At 36.8% G+C, this 27,380-nt stretch overlaps 1 protein-coding gene across 3 annotated transcripts in view; it reads left to right on the top strand.

Moving 5' to 3' along the window:
- Positions 1–27,380, top strand: part of MACROD2 (mono-ADP ribosylhydrolase 2) — a 1,339,842-nt gene that overhangs the window by 159,197 nt on the left and 1,153,265 nt on the right. For all 3 annotated transcript variants that reach the window (XM_070732607.1, XM_070732608.1, XM_070732606.1), the window contains one exon: positions 16,724–16,753. In XM_070732607.1, the coding sequence (XP_070588708.1) occupies positions 16,724–16,753 (30 nt within the window). The remainder of the gene's footprint in view (positions 1–16,723; positions 16,754–27,380) is intronic.

Genomic DNA, 27,380 nt, shown 5'->3' with positions numbered 1-27,380 from the left:
TCTTAAGCCTTGGATTTATTTTTTTACAGTCATCCATCTCTCACCAGACCTTAATGGGTATTGCAGCACTTAAATCTTGAAGCATGCAATAACATTTTTCTCTCTCCTTACTTTCAAGCCTTGCTTTAAAATACAAGCAGAATCTTGATATAGAAGAAGTTAAAAACAACAACATACTGGTAGTTTGGCCATCACAATATTTTTTAAAATAAAATGAGCATCAGTAAAGCCAGGCATCAGCCAGAAGCTATACCGTAACTGCTTTAATAATACATTCATGGTGATTCCTTTGGTAGTATGTTGCATTTACTTGGAATTGATAACACTTTCTCTGTGCCCTCATTTATAGACTTCTCTTTCTCTTCTGCATAAGCAGGCCAAAGTCACAATTTTTCATTTTTACAAAATATTCAGAGGCTTCTTGAGATTTCATTTTCAGTCTGGAGGATATGAGTAAAGCTATAAACCCATTTGAGTATTCCCCTTTCTCCTCACTGCTGTGACATATTTTTTCTTTCTCTTTTCTTTTATGTTGTTCTCCACTAAATGTGGAGAAACCCAAATATGAAAGCAACCATTAGAATTTACAAATGCAGTATTTATAATTTTAGATTGTAATGTATTGATCAGCTAATCATTTCAGATGTTAAGCTAATTCTTGATGTCTACTTAATTCATTGGATGTTCACAAGGATGTAAGGCCAAGTGATCACAGTACAATTCAGGTCAATATGTATGCTTGGTCATGACTAATTCATACTGGATTTAACTTTGTTGGAAAAATGGCCACAAGGCTATTCCTACATGAAGTATTTACAATCTGTTCTTGTTGGGTCAAACTGTATAGTTTTATGCTATCTTTGATCTTTGATAAATTTAGGTTCTGAGATGTTAAAATGGCGACTTTTATTTTAATTGTGTTTCTCTTTCCAATTGTGGCATATTGTGCTATATTTTTCTGTTCTTACCAATTTTTATTTTTATTTAATACAGGGTGCATTCCAAAAGTAATGCAATTGAATTTCCCACGCTACTCCTATTGGTCGGAGTACTTACCAGTACTTAGAATGGAGATAAAACTAATAAGCTGTATGCTTTTTGACTTCCTATTTCTTCTATGTCAGAGAGATTCCATATGTATATGCACATACATCAGAGATGGGTTCCTCCTGGTTCGGACCAGCTAACCCAAACTGGCAATGACCCGCTGGTGATGTCATGATGACATCATGGAACCAGTTTGGTCAGTGCCAGACTGCCAGTCTGTGAATGCCAACATCTTTAAAAAAAACTTTTTAAAATTCTTCTGAGAATGTGCAAAAGCAGAGTTTCCCACACTGTGCATGTGGTCGTCATCTTGTTTTTGGCTTTTTTTGGATGGGATGTTTTTAATTTTTTGGCACTGCACATGCACATGTGCACAAAGCGCTCACGCGGCCACAGGGTGTACCTACGGGGCTCAGGAGGCAGTGAACCAGCAGTGAAGTAAGTTAGTACTCACCCCTGACATTCATGTTAGTATCAAATTACTTTAAAAAACTAGTAGATATTTAAGAACACAACTAAGAGGGCAAATAAAAAAATAGAAAAATCAGTGCTGCACATTAAATTTAAATAATTTGAGATTTCAAAATTATTAAGATCAAATCTGTAATAAGTAAGTCAAGGGACTAGTATAATATGAATCATGAGTAAGAAGAAACTATTAATAATAGGTTAAATGAAATCTAAATATTTTATCCTTATTTAACAATTTGAACAAAAACTAGTACAGTGATACCTTGTCTTACGAACTTAATTGGTTCTGGGAGGAGGTTCATAAGGTGAAAAGTTCGTAAAACAAAACAATGTTTCCCATAGGAAACAATGGAAAACCGATTAATGCGTGCAAGCCCCCCCTCAAAAATCGCAAAAACGGTGCTACGGTGGCTACTGGCGCCCGTCTGTCACTTTCTGAAACAGCCGGGTGCTTCTCGGCATTCTCCCAAACGCCGAACCTGAAAAGTTCGGCAAAAGTTTGGGTTTGGGAGAACGCCGTGACGTCAAAGCTCTGCCCCTGGAATTCCCTATTGGGATTCCCCACCTCCGTTTGTGCCTCCCAACTGGCCGACACCTCCACGGCTCTTCTGGGAAGGTGACAGCTGGGTGGCAGCGCTTCTCAGCGTTCTCCTGAAGCCGAATGCCTAACACGAACTTTTGCTGAACTTTCGGGTTCGGCGTTCGGGAGAATGTCGAGAAACGTCCGGTTGTTTCAGAAGGTGACAGACGGGCGGCAGGGCTTGTCGACGTTCTCCTGAACCGGAACTTTTGCCAAACTTCTGGGTTTGGCATTCGGGAGAATGCCGAGAAGCGCTCTGGCTCTTTCGGAAGGTGACAGCCGGGTGGCGGCGCCCAGTGAAGCGCCCATTTTTGCGATCGGCGGCGGCGTGTTCGTAAGGTGAAAAAAGTTTGTAAGAAGAGGCAATAAAATTCCGAACCCTGGGTTCGTATCTTGAAAAGTTCGTATGACAAGGGGTTCGTATCACGAGGTACTACTGTATATTGAAGCATCATGTTAAAAAAAAGGCAAGGTTTAAATGTGGTATAAGTTTTAATTACAATTCATAAATATTTTCCAAATTGATTTAAAATGTGTGTAATTTTTTCCCCTTAAATATGGAGGTTTTTTTTAATACTGAGTTCCAAGTTATCAAAAGCTTTCTCTATATCTAGAAAAATAATAATAGGTTTTTTTTAATGTTTGCTTCAGGGGTGGGTTCCTACCAATACGGTCCACTCTGCTGTTCCGGTAGCAGCCCGCTGATTGTGTAATTTGCATGGCTCTAGCACTGTCTTTGCTGGGCCGCCACATGTGCCATCTTTTTTTCTGAATGTTTTGACTTTTTTTTGCTTCCTGCACATGTGCAGAAGCAAAATCTTGCAAGGGGACATGCACACAAGAGAGATTTCAGCATTTTTTAAATGCACACAAGCAAAACATTGCCAAAATATCTCTCACACGGGTGTGCCCTTGCAAGATTTTCCTTCCACGCATATGCAGGAAGCAAAATCACATGAGACGATACACACATACACAAGCATGGGGAAACATGGCAATGCGCACCTAGCACACCGGTAGTAAGGTAAGAGGAGTCCGTCACTGGTTTGCTTTACTTATATTATCAATAACTTTATAACTTTACAATTATCAATAAACTTTATATTACCAATAACTTTGCAAATATATTATTTCTCATGTATCACTTTGGGACAAACCCAGTCTGATTAGGATATATTGGATCCATTATAAAGATTCAATTTTGGTGTAAAATATTAGTAATCTACATTAAATAAAGAGTAAGGTTTATATGAGTGAGTTGTTAATTGCCTCAAAGAAGTAAAAACTTCTTGGCCTAATCTTAGGGATTTCTTCAATTTTAGTCCCTGTATTGTTTCTCTCATTTCATCTTTTGGGATTAATTTTTCAAAAAAGTTTCTTTTTTCAATCAGTATATTTCGTTGTTTGTGTTAAATTTAAGTATTGTTTGATCTTTTCCAGATTTAGCTTCTGTGTGCTGTATAATTGAGAGAAATATTTAACAGATTGTTTAATCATCTTCTCATTGAAACATACTGTTTTCTATCCCAATAATGATTCTCTTCTCTTCTTTTCATAGTATATGCCAAAATTTTGCCTGATTTATTTACTTTTTCAAAATATTTTAGTTCACCAAGATTACCTCCTTATAAGTTTCATTTACTTTCATTAGGTTCTATTGATTATGAATAACTTTGATCCCCCCCCCAGGTTCTGCTTATTTATTAATTTTAGTTTCGTCAGTTCATTCATCAGTACATCCTTATGTTTTTGTTTCTTTCTATTTCATGCCAAAGAGATAAATAGTCTCAAAATGCTTTAGCAAAATCTCTTACTGTAGATAAAAAGATGTCAGGAGTTAAATTGGTTTGGAAGAAGCTATTTAATTCATGTTGACACTTTGATTAATATTATCTTGCAATAGGAATAGACTATTCAGTCTCCACCTTTTCATTTTTGAGGTTTTTTCTTACAATTATGGATTATGATCTGCATAAGGAAGAGCTATGACTTCCATTTCTGTATATTTGGTTAATGAAAATCCAACACGTCCATTCTTGAATAGGTTTTGGGAACAGAAGAATAATAGGAATATAAATACTCTTAAAGATATTTATATCTCTATGTTTGTAAAAGAAAAAATAGTGACATAGAGTGTAAAACTATGTATTTTATAGGAATCAGAGAAATCAAGGATTGGTTATGTGTATTCAGTGTTTAATTTTCAAACTTTTATTGTATTGGTTAGAAGTGACATTAACAAAATGGATTGCCTCTAAAAAATCATGCTCAAATAATTTTTATTTAAAATACTACTTTCCCTATACTGTATTATCTTATTTATTTTCATGTATATCAATATTTATATCCTAGCCTTCTTTTGTCCAATCCATTACAACCAAAAGGCCATGTCAGATCACATGTTTAGTAACTATTAAGCATATAAAACACAGAAACAATTTGTGGATACCTAGCTTTTAAATAAAATGTACTTCAAGCAGATAAAAATTAATGTAAACTTCATATAATATGGGGTAAATTACCTAATAATGGTATGGTTGCTAGACATACTCTGTTAGATGCAAAAGACCATGTCTACAATGAAGGTTTAATTATACCAGTATGTATGTATGTATGTATGTATGTATGTATGTATGTATGTATGTAAGTAAGTATATGGAATCACAGCTACCACTTCTTTAGCTGGTATAGGTCTTCATGCATATGTATGTTTGTGTGTGTTTGTGTATGTATTATCTTTTTATTGGTGGTTAATTATTATTCTACAAGAATAATTAAGAACAATAAAATACCTTTCTATAACCATTCAAAGTAATAGACGTGGAATAAAAACACAATATTAAAATAATACCAGCAAATACAAAAAAAAATGTCCTTTTTAAAGGGCACTGCCAGTATATAGTTATATATTATTGTTTATATTATATATCATTCTTAATATTATATTATATATTATAATATAATATATTATTATTCTTTGAAGGTCTAAGCCTTAACTAACTTAAACATTTTGTCTGAATGCTAAGCTTCTAAGAATTCCCTAGAAACGTGATGGTGAACCTATGGCACACGTGTCATAAGAGGTATGTGAGTCATTGACCAGCTCATCTCCACTGTGCATGTGCAAGTGCCTCCTGTCCAGGGCCGCCATCAGGAATTTTCAGGCCCCATACAGCCTAAGTGTCTGGCCCCCCCCGCCATTTAAAAACTATTTTAAGTCGCCAAGCTACTCCATCCCCCGGGGATCATTTCCCGCTTCACGCCAAGCGAGGCGGTCCCATAGGCCAGTGTTTCCCAACCTTGGCAACTTGAAGTCCAGATATCTTCAAGTTGTCAAGGTTGGGAAGCACTGCCATAGGCTATTTCAGGAACTGGGTTAAGCCGATTGTGTGGACTCGTCCAGGAGAAAGAAAGAAGCGGGAGTGGCGAGGGAAAGAAAGAGCCTCCTGGCATCGGTCAGGCGGAGCGAGGCTTATTTATGGCTCCTTGGCACTTCTCCCTTCTTGGAAGAGGCCTTGTTGACCAAACCATGTGCTTTCTAGTGAGGGGAGAGGGGAGGGGGATCCCACACTCGGCAGCCACCGGCAAGGAGCTGGAAAGGACGAGGGGAGAGAAAAAGCAGGGTACCAGCAGTTGGGCGGGTGTCTTGAGGAGGCACTCCCATCTGGAAGGAAGAAAGGCGAGGGCAAGCTATGAAGGAAGGAGGAAGGAAGGAAGGAAGGAAGGAATGGTAAAAGGGGCGATCAAGAGAGGAATGGGTGAATGAATGGACGGAGGGTAGGAAGGAAGGAAAGAGGGAAGGGACAGGAACAGAGGAAGGGTGCAAAGAAAGCAAGGAAAGGTGTGAAAGGGGAGAGTAAGAGAGGAAGGAGTGAAAGAAGGGAGGGAGGAAAGAAGGGAGGAAGGAGAAGGAAAGCAAGAAATGGAGGGAGGGAAGGAAGGAAAGAAAGAAAGAATGGGGGAAGGGACAGGAACAGAGGAAGGAAGCAAGGAAACTTATGAAAGGGGAGAGTAAGAGAGGAAGGACTGAAGGAAGGGAGGGAAGGAAGAAGGTGGGAAGGAGAAAGAAAAGAAGAAATAGAGGAAGGGGAGGTAAAAGAGAGAAAGAAAAAGAGCAAGAAAGCAAGCAAGCAAGAAATAATGAAAGAGAAATAAAAAGAGAGAGGGGGAATGAAAGACATGGAAGGAGGGAAGGAAGGAGAGAAAGCAAGAGGAAGAAAGAAAGCAAGAGAAAGAAAAAAAGAATGAAAAAGCAAGTGAGAAAGAGAGAAAGAGAGAAAGAAAGAAAAAGAAACAAAAGAAAGAAGGAAAGAAGGAAAGAAAGAAGGAAAGAAAGAAAGAGAAAAGAAAGAAAGAGAATGAAAGAGAAATAAAAATAGAGAGGGGGAATGAAAGAAATGGAAGGAGGGAAGGAAGGAAGGAAGGAGAGAAAGAGAGAAAGAAAAAAAAGAAATGAAAGAAAGAAGGAAAGAAAGAAAGAGAAAAGAAAGAGAAATAAAAAAGAGAGGGGGAATGAAAGAAATGGAAGGAGGAAAGGAAGGAGAGAAAGAAAGAGAAAGAAAGAAAAAGAATGAGAGCAAGAAAGAGAGAAAGAAAGAAAAAGAAACGAAAGAAAGAAGGAAAGAGAAAAGAAAGAAAGAGAATGAAAGAGAAATAAAAATAGAGAGGGGGAATGAAAGAAATGGAAGGAGGGAAGGAAGGAGAGAAAGCAAGAGAAAGAAAGAAAGCAAGAGAAAGAAAAAAGAATGAAAGAGCAAGAAAGAGAGAGAGAAAGAAAAAGAAACGAAAGAAAGAAGGAAAGAAAGAAAAAAGGAAAGAGAAAAGAAAGAATGAATTAATGAAAGAGAAATAAAAATAGAGAGCGGGAATGAAAGAAATGGAAGGGGGAAGGAAGGAGAGAAAGCAAAAGGAAGAAAGAAAGCAGGAGAAAGAAAAAAAGAATGAAAGAGCAAGAAAGAAAGAAAGAAAGAAAGAAAAAAAAGAATGAAAGAGCAAGAGAGCAAGAAAGAAAGAAAGAAAGAAAGAAAAAAAAAGAAAGGCAACTCCAAATAAAGGCTCACTGAGCATGAAAGGAGGGTCCGAGATCTCCACTTGCCTCCCCCTCGCGCCTCACCTTTCCCACCCGGCCGCCGCGCGCACTTACCTGCTCCCAGCGCCAGCAGCAGGAATTCGAGTGACTAAGCCCAAAAGAAGCCATTCGCTCCGGGCGGCGGGCGGTGTTCACGGCCCCCCCGAACCCCCGGCCCAGCACCTCTGGAGGCCGAAAGGCGCGGCTCTCTTGCCCTCACAATCCTCGGGGGGACACAAGGCCGGCGGAGAAGCCGGCCGGGCTCAGCCCTCTTCCGGCTTCCCCAATTCCGCTTCCCCAGCAGTGCGGCTTGGCTTCCGGAGGGCCCTGACATTGGGGCTCCCTGCCTGTTTGCCGGCCTCCCTGCCTTCTTTCCTCGCGGGGGTGGGAAGACGGTGCGGGCCGCGGTCGGAGAAGCTCCGCAGAGGCAGAGTTCGTCGCAATCGGGTTTGGAGAGTTTTTGGCGGGCGCCGCCCCCCCCCATTTTTCAATTTGGCCAGGCCCGTGACACCACTCCCAGTAATACCGCCCTTTCGGCGGCCCTGCTCCTGTCAACCAGCTGATTTTCAGATCAGAAAAGCTTATGCTTTGTCCTCACTTTCTGCAGCCCATGCTTTCCCAGATCTCTGGACTACCCACCCCAGTGCTGTTTGGGCACACAAAGCTTCCCTCCTCCCAGCTCCACTTGGGGATGGGATGCTTTGCTCATTCCCATTTGGGGAATGTGGCTTTTTCCAACTCCCAACTCTGTTTGAGGAAAGAGGCTTTTCCCAACTCCCATCTCTGTTTGGGGAAAGAGGATTTTCCTTTTCCAAGCTCCATTTGGGGAAAGAGGCTTTTACCCCCTCAGCTCCATTTGGGGAAAGAGACTTTCCCCCCTGCCCAGCTCTGTTTGGGGAAAGAGGCTCCCCCCCCCCTCAGCTCCATTTGGGAAAAGAGGTTCTCCCTCCCAGCTCTGTTTGGGGAAAGAGGCTTTTCCCAACTCCCATCTCTCTTTGGGGAAAGAGGATTTTCCTCTTTCAAGCTCCATTTGGGGAAAGAGACTTTCCCCCCTGCCCAGCTCTGTTTGGGGAAAGAGGCTTTTCCCCTTCCCAGCTCCGTTTGGGGAATGAGGTTCTCCCCCCCCCCCAAGCTCTGTTTGGGGAAAGAGGCTTTTCCCAACTCTTAGCTCTGTTTGGAGAAAGAGGCTTCCCCCCTCCCAGCTCCATTTGGGGAAAGAGGTCCCCCCCCCATCCCAGCTTTTTGGGCAAAGAAGCTTTCCCCCCTTCCCAGCTCCATTTGGGGAAAGAGGCTTCCCCCCCTTCCCAGCTCTGTTTGGGGAAAGAGGCTTTTACCTCCTCAGCTCCATTTTGGGAAAGAGGCTTCCCCCTCCCTCCCAGCTCCATTTGGGGAAAGAGGCTTCTTCCCCCCCCCCCCAGCTCTTTTGGGAAGAAACTTTTCCCCATTCCCAGCTCCATTTGGGGAAAGAGGCTTTTCCAACTCCTAGCTCTGTTTGGGGAAAGAGGCTCTCCCCCCCCCCCCACAGCTCTTTGGGGAAAGAGGCTTTTCCCCTTTCCCAGCTTTGTTTGAGGAAAGAGAGAAAAAAATTTCACTATCATTGCCCTAGCATTTTTGGATTTAGCTTAATCTAAGTCAGTGATGGTGAACCTTTCCTCCCCTCATCTGCCAAAAGTGTGCATGTGTGCACTTTTGCACGTGTGTGAGAGCCTATACACATAATGCAATGCCACTCCCCACATCCTGCCCCCTGTACATGTACGCGTGATCCACTGTGCATACATGCATGACCCCCATTTTTGCCTCCCATCCCAAAACAGCAGTGATACAGGGGAAAAGCCTCCCATCTCCAAACAGAGCTGGGAGGGGGAAGAAGCTTCTTTCCCCAAACAGGGCTGGGAGGGAGGGAAAGCTTCTTTCTCCAAACAGAGCTGGAAAGAGGAAAAATGCTTTTTCCATAGGCTCACCATCACAGATCTAAGATGCTCACTAGAGTACAAGAATTCCACAATTCAGCCATGGTCTACATATATTTTCTTCTGTTGATTCTATTTGTTTAAATGTAGCACTTTTCTTAGTTGGTATTAAATATTTACTTTCTTCCCACTCACTACAATTACTCATTTTACTTCTGTTATGAAAACAACTGGTATCTTAATCAGGAAGGAGAAGTGACCTGGTAAATAAAGCAAGCCATTTTTGTGTAAGCTCTTTAATTTGAGGAAGCTGAAAAAGTAGGGTTAAAGCAATCATCTTTAATTAGAGATTAAATAATACTGCTTTGAAACAAAAAGTGTTTGCAATCTATTTTCAAGATTGTCAGTTGCTTGAAAGTGTAAGGGATTTATTATGATGTCTTTAAAATAATAATTTGCAGAGTTCAAGGATAGGAAAATGCTATGATGGAAGTTGATATGGGCAAATACCAATTAAATACTTAAATAGTTTTCTGTTATTCATTATGTGTATGTATTTTCTAATTATGCCTTTTGTTTAATAGCTCAAAGTATTTATGCTGCAACAATAGTTTTTATTTAAACATATTTTTGAAACAAGATAGTAACTAGTACTGAGAAAAATATTGTAAATACCTTTTTCAGAATAGGTCCCAAGAGTGAATTATAAAACTTATTTCTAGTTAAATTATTTTTGTTTGTTTTTCCTGATAATTTTATTATATAATTTATTAAGTCAGAACTACATTCATAAACATTGTTTCCCCATTTGGGCCAAATAATTGCAGACTCTTAAAATAAAGATTTTGAGAATTAGATCAAAATCAGTAAATACATTCAGAATGTTAAATGTTTTGTAAGCAATTAAATGGGCATGTATCAACAGCTGCAAATATAAAACAGTATGTAATATAAATTATATGGATGCTTATATAATGTATTTTCTGCATTTGTTGTGAGGTAATATTAATCAGTTTTTCACATGAGATAAAATTCATATGGAAAATGGATTTGAAAGATAAGATTTCCCATTTATCTAATAAAATGATTATGCTTATATAATGTCACAAATGACAGATCCCGGATGCAAATAAATGTCTACATGGAAGAAAATTGTACTTCATGCAAAATGGCATAAACGTTGAACAGAAACATTTCTTTTGGTTTTCTTCAACAGTTTTACTCCACAATATTTCTCCTAACCTGATAGCTCTTTCTGGTATGAGAAGCCCATTTCCAAAATATGGGTTGAATGGAAATCTCATTGCAAGTTGTTTTCTAATTATGAAAAATATTCATCATGAAATTTATATTCCCACAAAACCTTTTCTGACTAATGACAAGTGGTTATGTTGTGTATTCAAAAATGCTTGAAGCATATGGTGTGGATGCTTGCAAATAAATATAAATATAAAATCTGCAGCACTTTCATTATAATTATCAACTGGTATTTGAAATTTGGGATTATTATATTTTAATAGAAATTAAGCTTAGAGAAAATTGGGGGGCTGCTTCTTATATGCTCTCCTTTATGAATTATTGATATTTACAGAACATTTACTCTTCTTTTGTTTGTGAACGCTTAGGGCAGGAGAGGAGGGAGGGAGGGGAGGGAGGGAGAGGGAGGGAGGGAGGGAGAGAGAGAGAGAGAGAGAGAGAGAGAGAGAGAGAGAGAGAGAGAGAGAATGAGAGAATATGAATGAATGGTTAAGCCAAACATTCCCTCTCAGCCCTAGGAAACAGGCATTGGTACACCACTCCCAGAAAACCTTGTCAAGAAAACTGTATGAACTATTTCTGGCAGTTGCGTGAGTCATGACTGAGTTGAGGGTATAATATATGCTGTATAAAATCCCAGGTTTAACCAGTAACATTCTTCCGACTGATACTTTTAATACTGAATATCAATCTGAAGCAACTGTTGCTTAGAGGTGGAGGTGGAAACCCTTTGAGAATTGTATGCAATGAAATTTTATTTAAATGTATACCTATTAGTGTACATTCAAAGTGACAATAAGTATATATTGAGTCCAAATCATTAGTGGGTTCTGAATTAGTTTGCTACTGGTTTGTGTGTGTGCTTGTGCGTGCAATGCTTCTGCCCATGCACAGACGCATCCCAGGCAGGTGGGCAAAGCCTCTTGCTGGTTCTAAGAAACAGTCTGAACTGAGAGCAACCCACCGTTGGTCCAAATGTAATACTCAACACTGAATATACCACATCTGATTAATTTTTACTTTTTAATGATAATAGGAAGAATAATGTACCACCCAATTGTACCAATCCTTCAGGATTGGGTGGCATAGAAATCGAATTAAATAAATAAAATAAATAAAAACATTTCCAAAAGCAGAGATTGTATTATTTTTTGTCTTTTTCTTAGTTTCAGAAATTGTTTGGTACAGTGCTAGGTAAGAAAGTGGGAAATTGTGAGTCTTACTTCAGACATGAAAGCTGGCTGTGGGAAATCAATCATTATGCTCTTTATATTTGGAATTTAAGAATCTACAGTTAATCAGGGTTAAAACTCGAGATGGAAGTTAGAATTACTATATTTATTCTCTAGATATGTCACTATATTTGGATACGAGAGACAAGAAAATTGTGTACCTCCATACTTTCTTCCCTAAATGTGATAAAATATATTCTTTTTAAAAGTATTTATTTAGTATACTGTTGCTATCTTTAGGTTTCTATTCTTATAAAAATGTTAAAAAAAACAAACATTGGTTGCAAGGGAAAAATACAAAATATATCGTTTGAATGTTAAACATGGTATGGATTCTAATCATTTTCTCTAAAGTAGTCTTTTTTTCTTAAATGACTTTTGTAAATATCTGTATTTGCTTCTTGTAGAAGTGTTTTGAATCCACTTATCTGGGCTTCATTTCCTACCTTGGTCTAAATGCTTGATACTGAATGTTGTAACTCAACATATAAGACTGACAGGACCTCCATAATCCATTTATCTTACTGGGTAGTAAAAGGAAAAAGGTGATAAAAATGAAATAATTTCTATAGCACCATGTAGCATTAAGACAGGTGACCAGGGAAATCAGCCCTTTCTCTTCCTTTGTGGGGAAATAGTCCAATCTCACCAGAGAGAAATAGACTCAAACTTTAAAAATAAATAAATAAAAGAGAATGTGATTTTTCCTCTTTTACCTGGAGGTAGTTAGATACATACACTAGCAAAGAAGAAATAGGAACAAAATATTTATTTACTAGGGCCTTTCCTACTGTACTATGTATCAATTTCTCCAGGGATGAAATCTAAAATGTCATATAACCAAAACTATTTTTGACATCAGATATAGAACCAATTCATTTGGAAGTAGATGGTTAAAGGCAAAGTTGGGAATGTAACATGTTTTTCTTTTCTTTTCTAAAAGATAAAAGCCATTTGATGATAATGTGAAGGAAGTACAGAGCAGTAAACTGATAATTTATCTGCAGCACAGGCAATGCTCTTGATGTATTTTTCCGCTATTTCCCTTATGCTTTACATTCAAAATAAATGTTTAGACAATTTATACGCATTTTAAAAATAATGTCAAACAGTTCTGTGAAAAAGATACCATATTTATCTTGTAATACCTTCCTCTTTTATATTTGCATTCTTTCACTAGCTTCCCTAGTGCTCAGAATTCCTTCGGTTAATGTCCAAGCAGCTATACGAGTTGAGCTGCTACAGTTCTTTTGTATTACTGAATAGTGGATTGAAGAGGGCACTTTTGCTAACATGATTTATACAGACTTATTCTGATTTATGCAAAATAAAGGAATGGAAGGTAAAAATAATTGGCCTACTGTCTTGTTCCAATGGAATTACTTCCATCACCAGTAAAAGGAAGTCTCCCAATTTCGGAGGAGCAACTTTGATTCAGACCTGGTGACATTAAAAATAAATTTAAGAAGTGACCCATTGCAGTATTTCCCTGCAAAATTATGCATTGTGTATTTGGGGAACAAGGTTTCGTCATTCATTGTGAGACATTTTCAAAAATGGTTCTTTCTTATTGTTAGTGGTTTTAAAGCTTAATATTTTAAATGTCTCTTTTTCCTTTCCCCTTTAGCTTCGTTAGTGCAAATACTTCTGGTGGTGGTTGTTTTATTTTTAATCTTACCTTCCCCAATGTTAGTTTTAACCCAAATTATTGCTCGTGTTTGGGCTTGGTTGCTGCTTCTAAAAGAGTCCAACTTCCTGTCAGTTATATCCGAGAGCTTGGATTATTGTCTTAGATAAAGAGTTTGGCACTGTATGTTCTTGTTAGAAGGCATGCCTAGGCTTTGCTAAAGCTGTTGAATGAGTATGTCTGTGTATAATTTGCATATCTGTCACTTTCAACTATTACAATTTGGACTTTCTTTATATGTTACCATGTTTGTATCGGTCTTGGTTAATTGCATTGTTCCAAATATTAATTTAATATTTGATGAATAAATTTGAACTGTTGGAATTAAGCATTCAGTTATGTTTTCTTTGCCACAAAAATAAATATTTTCCAAGTTTTTCTAAATTGTATTTGAAGCTGCATACTTGAACATCTCTTTTACATCAGAACATTAATGAAAATCTATAGGAGAGAATTTGCTGGTTTTCGCTATCATCCCTGGCCAAGAAATAAAGAGGTGCTAATATTTGCACATCCCCTAAGGCAGTGATGGCGGACCTTTTTTCCCTCGGGTGCCAAAAGAGCATGTGCGTGCGTTATTGTGGATGTGTGAGCGTCCACATCCATAATTTAATGCCTGGGGAGGGCGAAAACAGCTTCCCTCGCCCCCCGGAGGCCCTCTGGAGGCCGGAAACAGCTTATTTTCCAACTTCTGGAGGGCCAAGTAACATCATGTTTCACCCTCCCCAGGCTGCAAAGGCTTCCCTGGAGCCGGGGGAGGGTAAAAACACCCTCCCCCATCCCCCTGGAGGCTCTCTGGAAGCCAAAAATGCCCTCCCAGATCCTCTGTGTGAGCCAAAAATCAGCTGGCTGGTTGGAGCTGAGATTGGCAAAGGCTCACATGCCAACAGATATGGCTCTGCGTGCCACCTGTGGCACCCGTGTCATAGGTTCACCATTACTGCCTTAAGGAATATGTTGGAACTGCCAAGATTCCCTGGTTGTATAGATTATCAAAGAAAAAAACAACTTCAGGAAGTTGCTTTTCTCTTTCTACCAGAAAGGATCATTGGATTTATATATGTGTTTAGGGATGAGACAGGACGTGAACCCAAATTCTGATGGATGCATCCATATATAAATAGTACCACAATAATGTGCTTTTGCTTCCAGGTTAATGCTTGGCTAGCCATTTTTCTACTTCATCCTCCCCCCCCCCTTTTGAACCATATTGATTGGGTTGCAAGACAGGGGATTGTGTTATCATTGAATCTTTTTTGTGGTTTTGCAGAGTGTCATCTTTTACATGGTTTAAGGTTTTATTAAGTACATCTGGTTAGTCTCAACACTGTAAATTTATTCTAGGTTTCAAACAAGCATGAGCAAACAAACCAGGCAAATTGTGTGTCAAGAAGCAGCAAGAGTGATAAAGTTCAAGATAAAAAGTCAAATCTCAAAGAAAAGTCAAGGCAGCTAGAAGTTCTAGGAGAGAAATCTACAGAGACCTTTCATGGATTGGTATTACTCCAACATAATGAAGAAGCTTAAATTGCTTCCTAAATACCAATGGCCTCTGACTCATCTGAACTCACTGGGCCTAATTAGGCCTGGCTTTCTTCAGCAGGTCATTCTTGTCAAGTCAAGCACTTCTATATCTTTCTGTTTGGCACTATTGTTTTTTAGATATCAGTGTTTTTGACAACAGGTTGGAAAAGCTCTGTTTGGGTCACAGTCTGCTAGAACCAAGGCTGGAAGAGTGGAAAAGTTGTCGGCTTGGTATTGTGGTTGATCTCTGGCAGATGCCCTGCTTCTAGGAGGCATCTTCTGAATCTCTTCCTTATCTAAAGAGAGCTCTTGAATCCCACAATGATAATGCAAGATGTTGTAAGATGTTTGTAGAAAGTCAGCACCCATGCACCCTCCTAGAGAATGAAATATTTTGGGGAATATCAAAAAGGCATAATAGAATATTTTCCCTAAAAGAGAAATGAAATCTTAAGGGAGGCAGAAACCAGCACTGGTCTCCCTGTCCCAAGCAGAAACTGAGAAGGCCATTCAGAAAGACCCAGGCCAAGACAAAAACTCAGATAAGCAATTAGGTTGATAAGATTAACTCAAACAGGTAGGATTTGCATTTCCCCTTCTGCCTATAGACCCAGCCATGAACCCATAGGAATTTGACAACATCCATTAGAATATTAAAGGACATATTTTTGCACAGGAACAGGAAGCTCAAATACAAAGCCCAAAGAAGGTATAAAACTCACCCACTCTTAACTCCATTTTGTCAACTGTCCCAGAATCACATCCCGTTGGTGGTTCTGTTCATCAATAAACCAACTTTCTTTCCAATCAGCCTCCATTTTATTCCTGGCTTGGAACTGGATCTGGATTTTTCTTCCAATACCTTCTGGATAATAATGCTATGTACCAGGTACTCCCATAGTATTGGTTATGGAAAAATCTCTTGCTATATTATCTGACACTGTCACCATGTTTCCTTAAATTCTGTGTAGTCTCTAGTGCCTACCTTTTAAATAGATGTTATGTGCAGCAAATTTACATTTCTGATTTCTGTTGAGGTCCTTGACATGCAACTATTTTAAACATTGGGGTTATTAGTATAATGGGATTTATTGGATAGGTAAATTAAATGCACCTGTTGTAACTTTATATTATGCTATACTACAGTACTAACTCATAGTGTTAATTATTAACAAGGTTGGCTTCCAGTAGTTTTCTCATATATTGGTAACATTTCAATTTGAGATTGTTATGAATATTTAGGAATTATATTATGATTAAAATGACCAAAAATTGTTGTATACAATAATATGGAAGTGAAAGTGAAATCATGATATATGCTGATGTAATAAATATATGCTGTATTTTAGTGTTATAAGTGCATGCATGTGTATGAAGGCCATAGTTCTTAAATGAAATAGAAATAGAAAACATGTATGAGTTTTTCAGATATATTGTACTTTATTATGTTTACGTTTTTTGTTTGCCATTTGTGAGGCTGCCATGATGTTAGGTTTTTGTCTGATACGGAAACCTTAATCATTCACACACACACACCTGCAAATTTTGATGTAGTTAGAATACAGGTCATACAATGTTTTGCGGGAAAAGATGGTTGGAGCAATTTTAATAAGATGAATTTAGTAGATAACTTTCATTTCATGCTGGGTTGGAATAGAAGTAATATACAGTATTACTTTGTACATGCATTTTGGAATTCCTAAAGGACTTGTATCAAGGCAGAAAGAGGACTGGGTAAAAGTGATATTTTTCTTATAGTTCTAAAAGAAGGTGCTGCAAGGTTAACCGCCCTGAGTCCGAGGAATAAGGCGGCATAGAAATCTAATAAATCTAACAAATAAGCTAGCAAGCAAGCAAGCAAGCAAGCAAACAAACAAACAAACAAACAAGCAAATAAATAAATATTTGGAAATATAATTTTGTTTTTTTTTTTACCTCCCACAGCTAATTCAAGTCTTCTTGGAGGAGGTGGTGGTAAGTTTTTTTTTTACTCTTATCTATTGAAAAATATAATCTATATTTAAGATTGTATTTAATAAAAGGTTAGATTTTAAGTTTTCATGATCTGATTAAATTCCACCATGATTGTAAAGTGATTACCACTATCAGGTTTTGTAATCTGAAAGAAGAGCTGGGTTTTGGAGATAAAGTGAGAAGACAGAATTTAAGAGTGTTGAATTGACAGGGTGCTACTAAATTAGATGTACTGTACAGCGAATAAAAATATATCCAATTTTCAGTTTTCTGAATACTGATCTATTGAGACACTAATACTTGCAATTTACTAAATTTAATGCCACTCCAATTGTTCAGAAAAATATAATATTCCCTTCCTTTCCCCTTCCTTTTATTTTTTTAAAGAAACCAATCATTGTGTTTTTTATTTTATAGCTTTCAAAACTGTTGAAGCAGTTTAGCAAAAAGAATAACATGAAGATGATTTCTGGCATCTCTGTTACTCATTTTATTCTGCAAAAAAAAAAAATAGAAGAAGGGAGGAGGAGGAGGCCTTCCTATTCGATATCTTTCAAATGCTGTTGTCAGATATCTAAGCATATTTTCTGGCTATTGTTGAGAGGGATCTGGAGATCTTAGTTTATTTTTCTGAATGGAAATAAAACACAACTTAAACTGCTTGAAATGTTGATAGTCAAAATCAATCTGTGCAGTGTCTTCATCTGACTGGCAGTATTGTACAATTCTTATTTTTGGAGCAAACATTTGATTTTATTTCTACAAAGAATTGTAAAGTCATGGAATAGTTATTTTACATATCACATCATTTTATTTGATGAAGTTACTAACATTGTATTGATTGGAAGAAAAATATTATATAGCTTGTTTGCATGACATACTGTCCTGAGTTTATCACCTTTAGAGAAGAAAATGGGAATAAATAACCCTGGGATGATTGTGGGGTAAGCCATCAGGTAGAGTTGTTTCCATATGACTGTGCACTGTATAGCAAATTCTTCCAATTTTTACAAGAAATCTCTCATCCAATTTTGTTATCTAAAAACTAAAAACAACCAGTCAACAGACCGCTTGGAAGGAAGGGATACGCATAAAATCTTAATGTCTTTTAAATCGGAATATACAGGTGTTTTTTTTAACTAAACACCTAGAATATGGTGAACAATTTCATGTTAAGAAATAAAGCTGGGTAACAAAAAATGGAAGTAACAGCGCAGCTGTTAATACTCACTTGGCTCAAATGCAACTTTTCACCCATCAGAATTTATTCCATTGCTCCCAATAGACCAATTTTAATTTTCATAGCAACAAGGAATTCTGAAGAAGCTTATCCATTATGACTTGCACTTGAGCAACTGTTCCATTTGGAATATACTCAGGCCAGAACAGTTATTAGACAAAAGGTCCTAGATCTAGAATTTCAGAATGAGGTCAGCCATATTCCAGCCTAGGCTAGCTCATATATCTAAATCCAGATGGGAACCAGGCAAATGTTTAATTAACCTTAGTATTTTCCTGTGGGACAAAGAGCCTTTTCAGAGCCAGGTTTGATGTGCTACTCCCCACAGCTTGTAATGGGAGATTTACAGAGTCTCAGGCATATAAAATCATGGCCCCATAGAAATTTTGAAGCCCAGGGGTGGTGGTGGTAAATAGTGAGCTGATGAATCCCTGAGGAGTGAAGACATTGCTGAGGTGAAGACTGATTGCATGTGTGCTGGGATCAACAGAGCTTTTCTGGATAGAGAAAAGCCTAGGGAATGTCCACATGGTCTCTCGAAGACTTATTCTCATGAGGAAACATGCAGGAGCTCCTGAGGAAACTCTCAGCATCAGGTGGGGCCTGCTTTAAAATCACTGGCATAATCCAAACCCCACTCTTGGGATATAATGACTTTTTCAGCTATAGAAATCTTCCAAATTGCAAAATCACCTGTCAGTATTCCTACAATTTGGAACAAGATTAAAGTGAAATATAATTATAAGGGTTTAAAACTAACTGAAAGTGATAAACTTGTGTAGAGTTTAAATTATGAAAATGTAAAATAGATTAAGGATTAATTTAAATTTGGCATATTATTTACTTTAAAGTATTTTGGGAATAATTAAATAAATCAAACATCTAGCCTCATAGAATTAACATAAGAAATGAAAAGTTAGGAAATGTACGAAGGAATACATTTTGGGCACTTTGTCAGGAGGAAGGCAGGAAACCAGGTTCTACAACAATATTAAGTGTTGTATGTTAAGATTTTTGACCAATGTGCATTAAGATGAATTCCTTGTGTGTCCAATCAGAATTGGCCAATAAAATTCTATTCTAGTAAACTAAGGATGAATAAGAACAGAATATTGCACAAAAGAAAATAATATAAAATATAATAATAATAGTAGTAGTAGTAGTAGTAGTAATAATAATAATAATAATAATAATAATAATAATAATTATTATTATTATTATTATTATTATTATTATATTTGTATGCCGCTCCTCTCCGAAGACTCAGGGCGGCTTGTTTAACTTGTTTAATCAGGGATAGGATAAAAATTTCCTATTTACAAAAATTTACAAAAATTGGAAACCCTTTATGGACTTTATGCTGAAACTGTTGATGATATCATGTAATCTTAAAGTGGGGAGGTATGATACTAACTCTGTAACAGCCACATAGAAGATTGGAAAAGTTTCTTTAAGTAATTTTTTTTCTTTTCTACATTTTTCTTTTTCATTTCTTTTTCATTTTCTTCCATTTCTCTTTCTTTTAATCACATCTGTATTTTGTTCATGTTTATCTTTTTTCATGTAAAAATCTTTAATAAAAATGACATTTAAAATATTCTTGTTCACAAGTACTGTTGAGGTCAGCACATCGGGGTGGATTGCTCCTACCTCTACTACTGGTGTGCTGCATGCACAGCTTTGGGTGTCTTGTATGTGTGTGCACATGTGTCCCAGTGTGTTTTTGCTTTTGTGCATGCGCAGGAAGCAAAATCTCGTGAGAGGACACGCATGTGTGTGAGATTTCGGTGGGTTTTTTGCTTCCATGCATGAACAGAAGCAAAATGTTGAAATCTCTCGCACTCGTCACTTTGTGAGATTTTGCTTCCTGCACATGTGCAGAAGCAAAAACACGCTGGGACACAAGGATGCACATGCAAGACACTTAAAGCTGTGCTCACAGCTCAACTTTTGCTACAGGTAAGGTGTCTGGTAGGAGCCCACTACTGCAGCAAACCTGTTCTTTAACATTATTCCAATTTATGCAATGAAAAACTTTATTTGTTTTTGTTATTGACATGTGTTATAGGCCATAATGAAATTCGTTTTCTTGATTTTCTCCTCTCAGATGAACTTTTTACTATAGAATATACAATGTGGCTAAATTTGCCCTGGCAGCCATTAAAATGTATTTATTAGCAGTTAAAATTCACAAACAGATACATCGTACTGAGCATCGATAAACTTACTAAAAATTCTTATTACATTTTTACCTATATCTTTATTTGTTTTTACATCTTTGTTATGTCTTTCAGAGATTCCCTTTAATCTGTAGTCCTAGTTTTAATATTACAAATTTTATAATAGGATTCTAATTTTACAGTACTTTATTGAAATAGGTATGTTGCGCTAATGACCAAAATAAACATTTGATTGATTAAATTGAGTTGTATTGTTCATAATTATTCAAATAACCTAAATAAGACACAAATTATGTAACTTGTATAGATAATATAAACAACATATATAATATGTAAGTCATTGGATTTCTTTCACACATAATAGATATGTCTTGAAGCTTAATCAGATATTATACCTGAAAATGTGTAAACTGAGGGTCTTAAATTAAGAGTTTACTGCATATAAGATGAATAAGGGAGAGGCAAAAGGTGATTTAAAATACATCTATACTTTTTATTGGAAGAACATTATATTTCTGACCACCTATGGTTATGGTGTCGGAATGTGCATGTCTATAAATGTATATAGATCTATGCATAAATATATCTATAGCTATGTTCTTTTATTTCAAAGTGTTTAATATTCCTCCTGCTTTTTTTATAGTTACATGATGAGTCTTTATTTTTACATTTTAAGTATGATAAGTTAAATTTTATTCCACTGAGAGTGGAATTGGATTTGCATAGATACTTAATTCTTTCATCTTGTTAAAGAACACTTCAGTTATTATCCATAAGGAGGCAGTTTTCCCTCCATTTAAAAGCAGAAACTGAAAACATTTTTCCTAGCAATAAATGCCTCTGGTAGAGAAACACCATCTGAAGATAAAAATATATATGTTCTGTCTGTGGTTAGGAGAATGAACATCTTACCCCCACACCAATTTTTGACCATTTCAGGAAAATGTATCCTCTTTCTTGCTTCAAATCCGTGTTCATCTTTATCTTGTTTCTCATTAATAAAAGAAACCAAATATATTTCCCTTACTTCCCTTGATAAAAATTAAGGATATGAGAATCAAAACCGCACAAACATAGTCCACATTGAAAAGATTAAAAAATATTATTTGCAGTAACATAAAATACAGACAGAAGTTTAAAAAAAGTAAAGTCAAAAGATGTTTTGTTCAGTCACATTTTCAGCAATTTACCTACATCTGATGGTGGGCACAATTTTGGAATAAGGCTGGGGAATCTTGTTAGTGGCCGAAAATAACAGTTATTCATAATTAACAATCAATATATAAGGATTGGGGGATGTGGTGGCCTAGTAGTTAAGACATTGGCCTTGTCAACTGGAAGGTTGGCAATTTGAGATCCAAATACTAGGCAATAAACTCTTGTTTCTGCCTCAGCCCTTGCAAAACTAGCAGTTCAAAAACATGCAAATGTAAATAGATAGGAACCACTTTGGTGGGAAGGTAACAGTGTTCCATGCATCTTGATATATAGTCATGCTGGCTATTTGACCCAGAAGTACCATATTTTTTGGAGTATAAGACGCTCCGAAGCGTAAGACTCACCCACCTTTTGGGGGGAGGAAAACATGAAAAAAATCTGCCTCTACTTCTGCCTCCCAGCAATTTGCCTCCTTGCAGCAAACAGTAAATAGCCTGTTTCAATTTCACTTTCAGTTTCAGTACAGCCTGATTAGCATAAGGGGAAAAAACCCTGCCTCTTCCTCTGCCTCCCTGTAGTCTGAAACTGCTGGTGTTTGGGCGGCCGATCCAACTGACAATCACCTGCTTGTGCTGAAACTGTTCTTTTGCTGTTTGCTGTAAGGAGGTAAATTGCTGGGTGGAAGGGGTCAAAGTGTAGGGGCCGGTGGGCAGGGTTACATTCGGTGTATAGACGCACCCATGACATGACTGGATAGGAGAAATCTTTACCTTTATTTAGATAAGAATTATGCCAAACTATGTAGGATTCATATCTAACTAAATATGCACATCTATTTAGCTCTCAGCACATCTCTATTTGTTAAATGACATTAGAATGAGACGTTGTATCATACTCTGAAAGTACAATCTTGTTTGACAATACTGATTTTATAAATTCCAAAGCAAGATTGAAATTCTATTGTACATACAGTAGGTAGTCTGAAAAATTGTCTCCGCTTGATATTTAAAATGGGAATGATGTAAGCATATTTTAATTGTAATATATTATTAGAACACAAGGGAAAGTGGAAATACTATATTTTGGTTAGATCATTTCAGCTTGTAAAAAGTTGCATTGTATATTATCTTTCTCCTAATATATTTGTTAAAAAACTGATATTTTGAGTCTTATTATGCTTAATATAGTACAGTATATCTTTTGGAGTAAGCAGCACAGTGCAAAATGGAAAAATGGAATAAGAATTTAGATAAAAAAGTTAAATACTGTATATCAAATAAGCAAAAAAAAAATAATGAAATTTAGCTAAATTGATTTAGAACAACACCATTCATATGTATTTTCATATTTATTTTAAGTATCTATGCATATGGTCACAATTGTGGAAAAGTTATGGGGACAATATATATTATTCTAGCCTCTGATGAAGCCATAGTTTACATATAATTGGAGAAACAAACAGGCATTCAACATGTCTTATACTGTACATTGTATAATATATAACAACATATATAATTTATTACTGCATTGATTACTTTTTTTTTGGTTGATCTGCCTTTGCTTTGAAATACTGTGATGTGATCTTTATAGTAAAATTCAATATAAATAAAATTGACTGTTACTAATGAAGTATTTTTCCCCCTTATAATTTAAGGTAAAGCACAATAATTCATTTGGCTTAATTTTGGTTATACAAAGAATGGAAAAAAATGCAATGCTTTTAGGCCCACAAATTAGTAATAGTTACCAACATATTTACAGATGGTTCTTGTGATAAAAATTCACTAAGTAATTTCACAGGAGTCTAAATAACAATAGCAAACAGTTTATTAAGTATATTACATCTGCTTAAAGACTATGGTGATTCACTTAAGGTCCACACAAAAAGGTCATAAAATAGGGGATGGTACTAATGACCAGCATGATTTAACCAACCAATTCAATTATAGTGGTAAGTTAAAAACTACCTGTAATTGTTTTTAAGGTATTGCAAATTATATCAATGCAATTAATGTATTGCAACCTATATTATTTCAATAGGAATTGCAGTGATAGCAATATATCTTAATAAATTGCCTTAAGAAAAAAACCCTCATGTCTGTTTCCACTATTATACTATCTTGGTTACTAAAAAGTAAGAATGACTTTCATTATCGACAAATGAGCTATCTTAAAATAGAGTTTACCTAGAACCACATTTCATTTTGTTCACTATTGCTAAATTAAATTAAGCTACTTTCATACTGCATAATCAAATTTATAAATAATATATAATCATGTGATTAGATTCATACAAAATATATTTTGAGTTCTTTGCACTCTGAAGCTGTCTATTAGTGCTGTGCAACATTTTAGATTTGAAGGGCAAGGAAGATGCTTTCAACCACATGTGATCATCTGCAAAGTTCTACTTAAAACCAATGCATCTTTCTCCACACTAGAATATGAAGCAGACACTAGAGCTGTAACCTTTGGTTTTTCCTTAAAACTGCCCTATATATGGGTGCATGTCTGGGAAAATTGTGGTGGACATCTTTAGCCTGGCAAGGCAATCCGGACAAGAAGCACATGTATGAATAGTCACTGTCTTAAATTAAATTAAATTAAATTAAATTAAAAGTCTATTTCCCCCCTCCTTTCCTTTACTCTCTGGAAAACTATGGAAAGTCCTTTCTGAAATGCTTCCCATATCCTCACTCCTTCTGTGGGTTGAAACATCTTTTACATATTAGTTGTCCAGTCTGTGACTCTTCTCTCCCCCTCATACCCCAACAAGATTATTCCCAGATGCCATTACAATATTTTTCTTACACATACTTCGTAGTAATTGGAACATGCTAACTGTGTTTAATTTGGTTAACTTTAAATAATAGGAAATCTCTTTTAATTTTGTTCTGACCTCTTTTACTATGTTTTGGAATGCAGCTTCCAGTATGCCAGTTGGAAGCCAAGTATAACTCTTATTCTATAAAAACCTTTGCCATTTGAAAAAGAGTTGCCTGGTCCTGACTCCTCTTACTCATGCTTGATTTTTTTTTTCCTTTTCTTTTTGATGCGTCCCCCCTGCACAATGCAAATCATTTTCCAACCATTAAAATTTTTCATGGAAGTTCAGACATAGCTTGTGCAAAGTTTTCTTGATTAAGGCAGTTCTACATTGCTATCTTTTCTACTTCCCAACTCTTTAGAAACAGTTTGAAGATAATCGGCCATCGCCTTTCCCATTGCTATCTTGGTAACAAGAGGAGAAATTTCTTCTCTACCACTCTGCAAAAAGGAAGCAAAATAAACTGCCTGCACATGTCCACACTTTCTACCTGCAGATTCTGTACATTTGTTTTGGCTGCATCAAAAAGCTGCTGTGCGGTGGAACTATAAGACTATCAACCTATTTCACTTTTGAAACCTTGGAGACAAAAGTTGAAATGAGGAAGGATCTCCACAAGCGCCACAATGCTGAAATACTTCAATGAAGGTTTATTGTAGTTTCAAATATATATCACATCAAGGCCAAAAATGTGTACTGTATATTCAGTTGTCAAATTTTGACCACTGTATGGGATCAAAGAGGTCCCGAGCTGGTCACAAACGGATGCAGTGTTCTTGTAAAAGTGCACTTTGTAAAGGATGGTCTAGAAAGACAGCAATCAGCAGTCACAAGCTAGAGAGAACTGATATGTAAACAGTTCAGCTGTATTAAAGTCTCTAGAATGACTAAGTATTTTTCCAATCACAAAGTTTGGAGAAAAAAGCCTTAAGACCTTAAAACCCTGGACCATATACCTATATAAAGACTCTGGTTTATTTGTACTGCAGAGGAGAACAATCTCTCTCTCTCTGTCTCTCTCTTTGTAAGTAATAATATCTAGACTAATTGTAAGCCTGAACAAGGGATTAAACATTATGAGAGACAAGATTTGTTGTGAAGTCATGTTTGCAGTGTAAAACAGAATTATTATACATCCTATAATGTATAATAGAAACATAAAAACATAGAAGACTGACGGCAGAAAAAGACCTCATGGTCCATCTAGTCTGCCCTTATACTATTTTAGGATGGATATATGTTTATCCCAGGCATGTTTAAATTCAGTTACTGTGGATTTATCTACCACGTCTGCTGGAAATTTGTTCCAAGGATCTACTACTCTTTCAGTAAAATAATATTTTCTCATGTTGCTTTTGATCTTTCCCCCAACTAACTTCAGATTGTGTCCCCTTGTTCTTTTGTTCACTTTCCTATTAAAAACACTTCCCTCCTGAACCTTATTTAACCCTTTAACAGATTTAAATGTTTCGATCATGTCCCCCCTTTCCCTTCTGTCCTCCAGACTATACAGATTGAGTTCATTAAGTCTTTCCTGATTAGTTTTATGCTTAAGACTTTCCACCATTCTTGTAGCCCGTCTTTGGACCCGTTCAATTTTGTCAATATCTTTTTGTAGGTGAGGATATTCAGGGAGGGGTAGCACCTCTGATGTAGGGGCATGTTGTGTCCTTTTACGGCAGCTCATTTTAGGGCAGCTTGTTCATCTTTGGTTCCCACCTGTCACTCAGTTCTCACCTGTGGCTCCTAGCAACTGTAACATGCATGGCGGCCATACCCTGGGCAATAGCTTTGACAGGCTGGCCAAACCAGTTGAGAGTAGCCATTGGGTCATTGATCTTTGGTGAGATAGGGATTTGTCTATCCCAAGCATGTGAAGACAGATTCCAGCAAACTGAGTGGAAATCTACTAGAATAGGACAATGGTCATGAAGGTGGTCTCTGCAAGCGATGTGGTACACTAAGAGCAAGGCAAGACACGAAAGACATCCTGGTCAACCACTGTGTCCAGCCCATCTCCACTGGTCTCAACTCTTGTCCTGCTATTAGCTCCGTTAAAAAAATGCTATTGCTAACATGTTGTAAGCCGCCCTGAGTCTAAGGAGAAGGGTGGCATAAAAATCAAATAAAAAAATAAAATAAATAAATAAATACATAAATAAATAAGGAAAGAAAGAAAGAAGGAAGGAAGGAAGGAAGGAAGGAAGGAAGGAAAGAAAGAAAGATGGAATCTGGGAAGAGAGACTGAGGCTGACTATGCACAGCTCTCCCTCACTTTAATTCAATTCAAGTTTAAGTTTCAAGTTTAATTAAATTTGTATGCCGCCCCTCTCCGAGGACTCGGGGTGGCTCACAACATATAAAAGAGACAGTAGTAAACAATCCAATTAATATACATGAAAAATAATCCTTAAAATTCTAATTTTAAAAAAACTTGCATTAATTCATGTGCAAGTCTTGACATTCCCCCCAATTTCCATGAATAGTCCTGTAGCGGTGGGCAAGCGACGAACCAGCAGGTATGGATACACTGGGAGCTGTAACTGCAGTCCTGAACATAGGTCTAATGATCATCTTTTTGCTGATCAAAGCAACAGTTGAATTCGACATTTAACTGAGTGACTGAGCAGCCATCTTTAGGACCACACTGCTCTCCTCCATATTAGATGTCAAGGTCCTCTTTGAACAAGATGGACGAACATCATAATGTAAGACTGTTTACTGAATAAATGGAAATTTTCTTCCTATAAGCAGTGATGTCCGAGTCTGCGTAGAGGGGCGGCATACAAATCCAATAAATAATAATAATAATAATAATGATGATGATGATGATGATGATGATGCTTATTTATTGTGAAAAGTTACTTAATAACTATTTCTGCTAACATGCTAAATATTTGCTTTGGATCCAGTAGAAGCTTCTGCTTATGGAAAGCATTTTTGCTCACTTAAATGAGACTCCTTCATGTGACACTGAATGCTCTTGCGGTGTATCATGGGGAAAAAAGAATTAGGATGTAACCTTAGAGAGAAAGAATAACATAAATGTACTTATAACTGCTGTTAAGAAGATCGAAAACAACTTCTTTATTATTTTTCTCGATGCATATACTTGCATTATGGTTTGTAGGGATTGTACTTATTTTTATATGGTTCCCAGTTATAAGTGTGACTGCATAATTCATGGAGTATTTCCATAGTTGGTTTACTGTGATGTTTCAA

Source organism: Erythrolamprus reginae, chromosome 1 (genome assembly GCF_031021105.1).
Source record: "Erythrolamprus reginae isolate rEryReg1 chromosome 1, rEryReg1.hap1, whole genome shotgun sequence".
Lineage (NCBI taxonomy): Eukaryota > Metazoa > Chordata > Lepidosauria > Squamata > Dipsadidae > Erythrolamprus > Erythrolamprus reginae.
The sequence above is the reverse complement of the archived record's forward strand: the minus strand, read 5'-3'. Positions and strand labels throughout refer to the sequence as shown.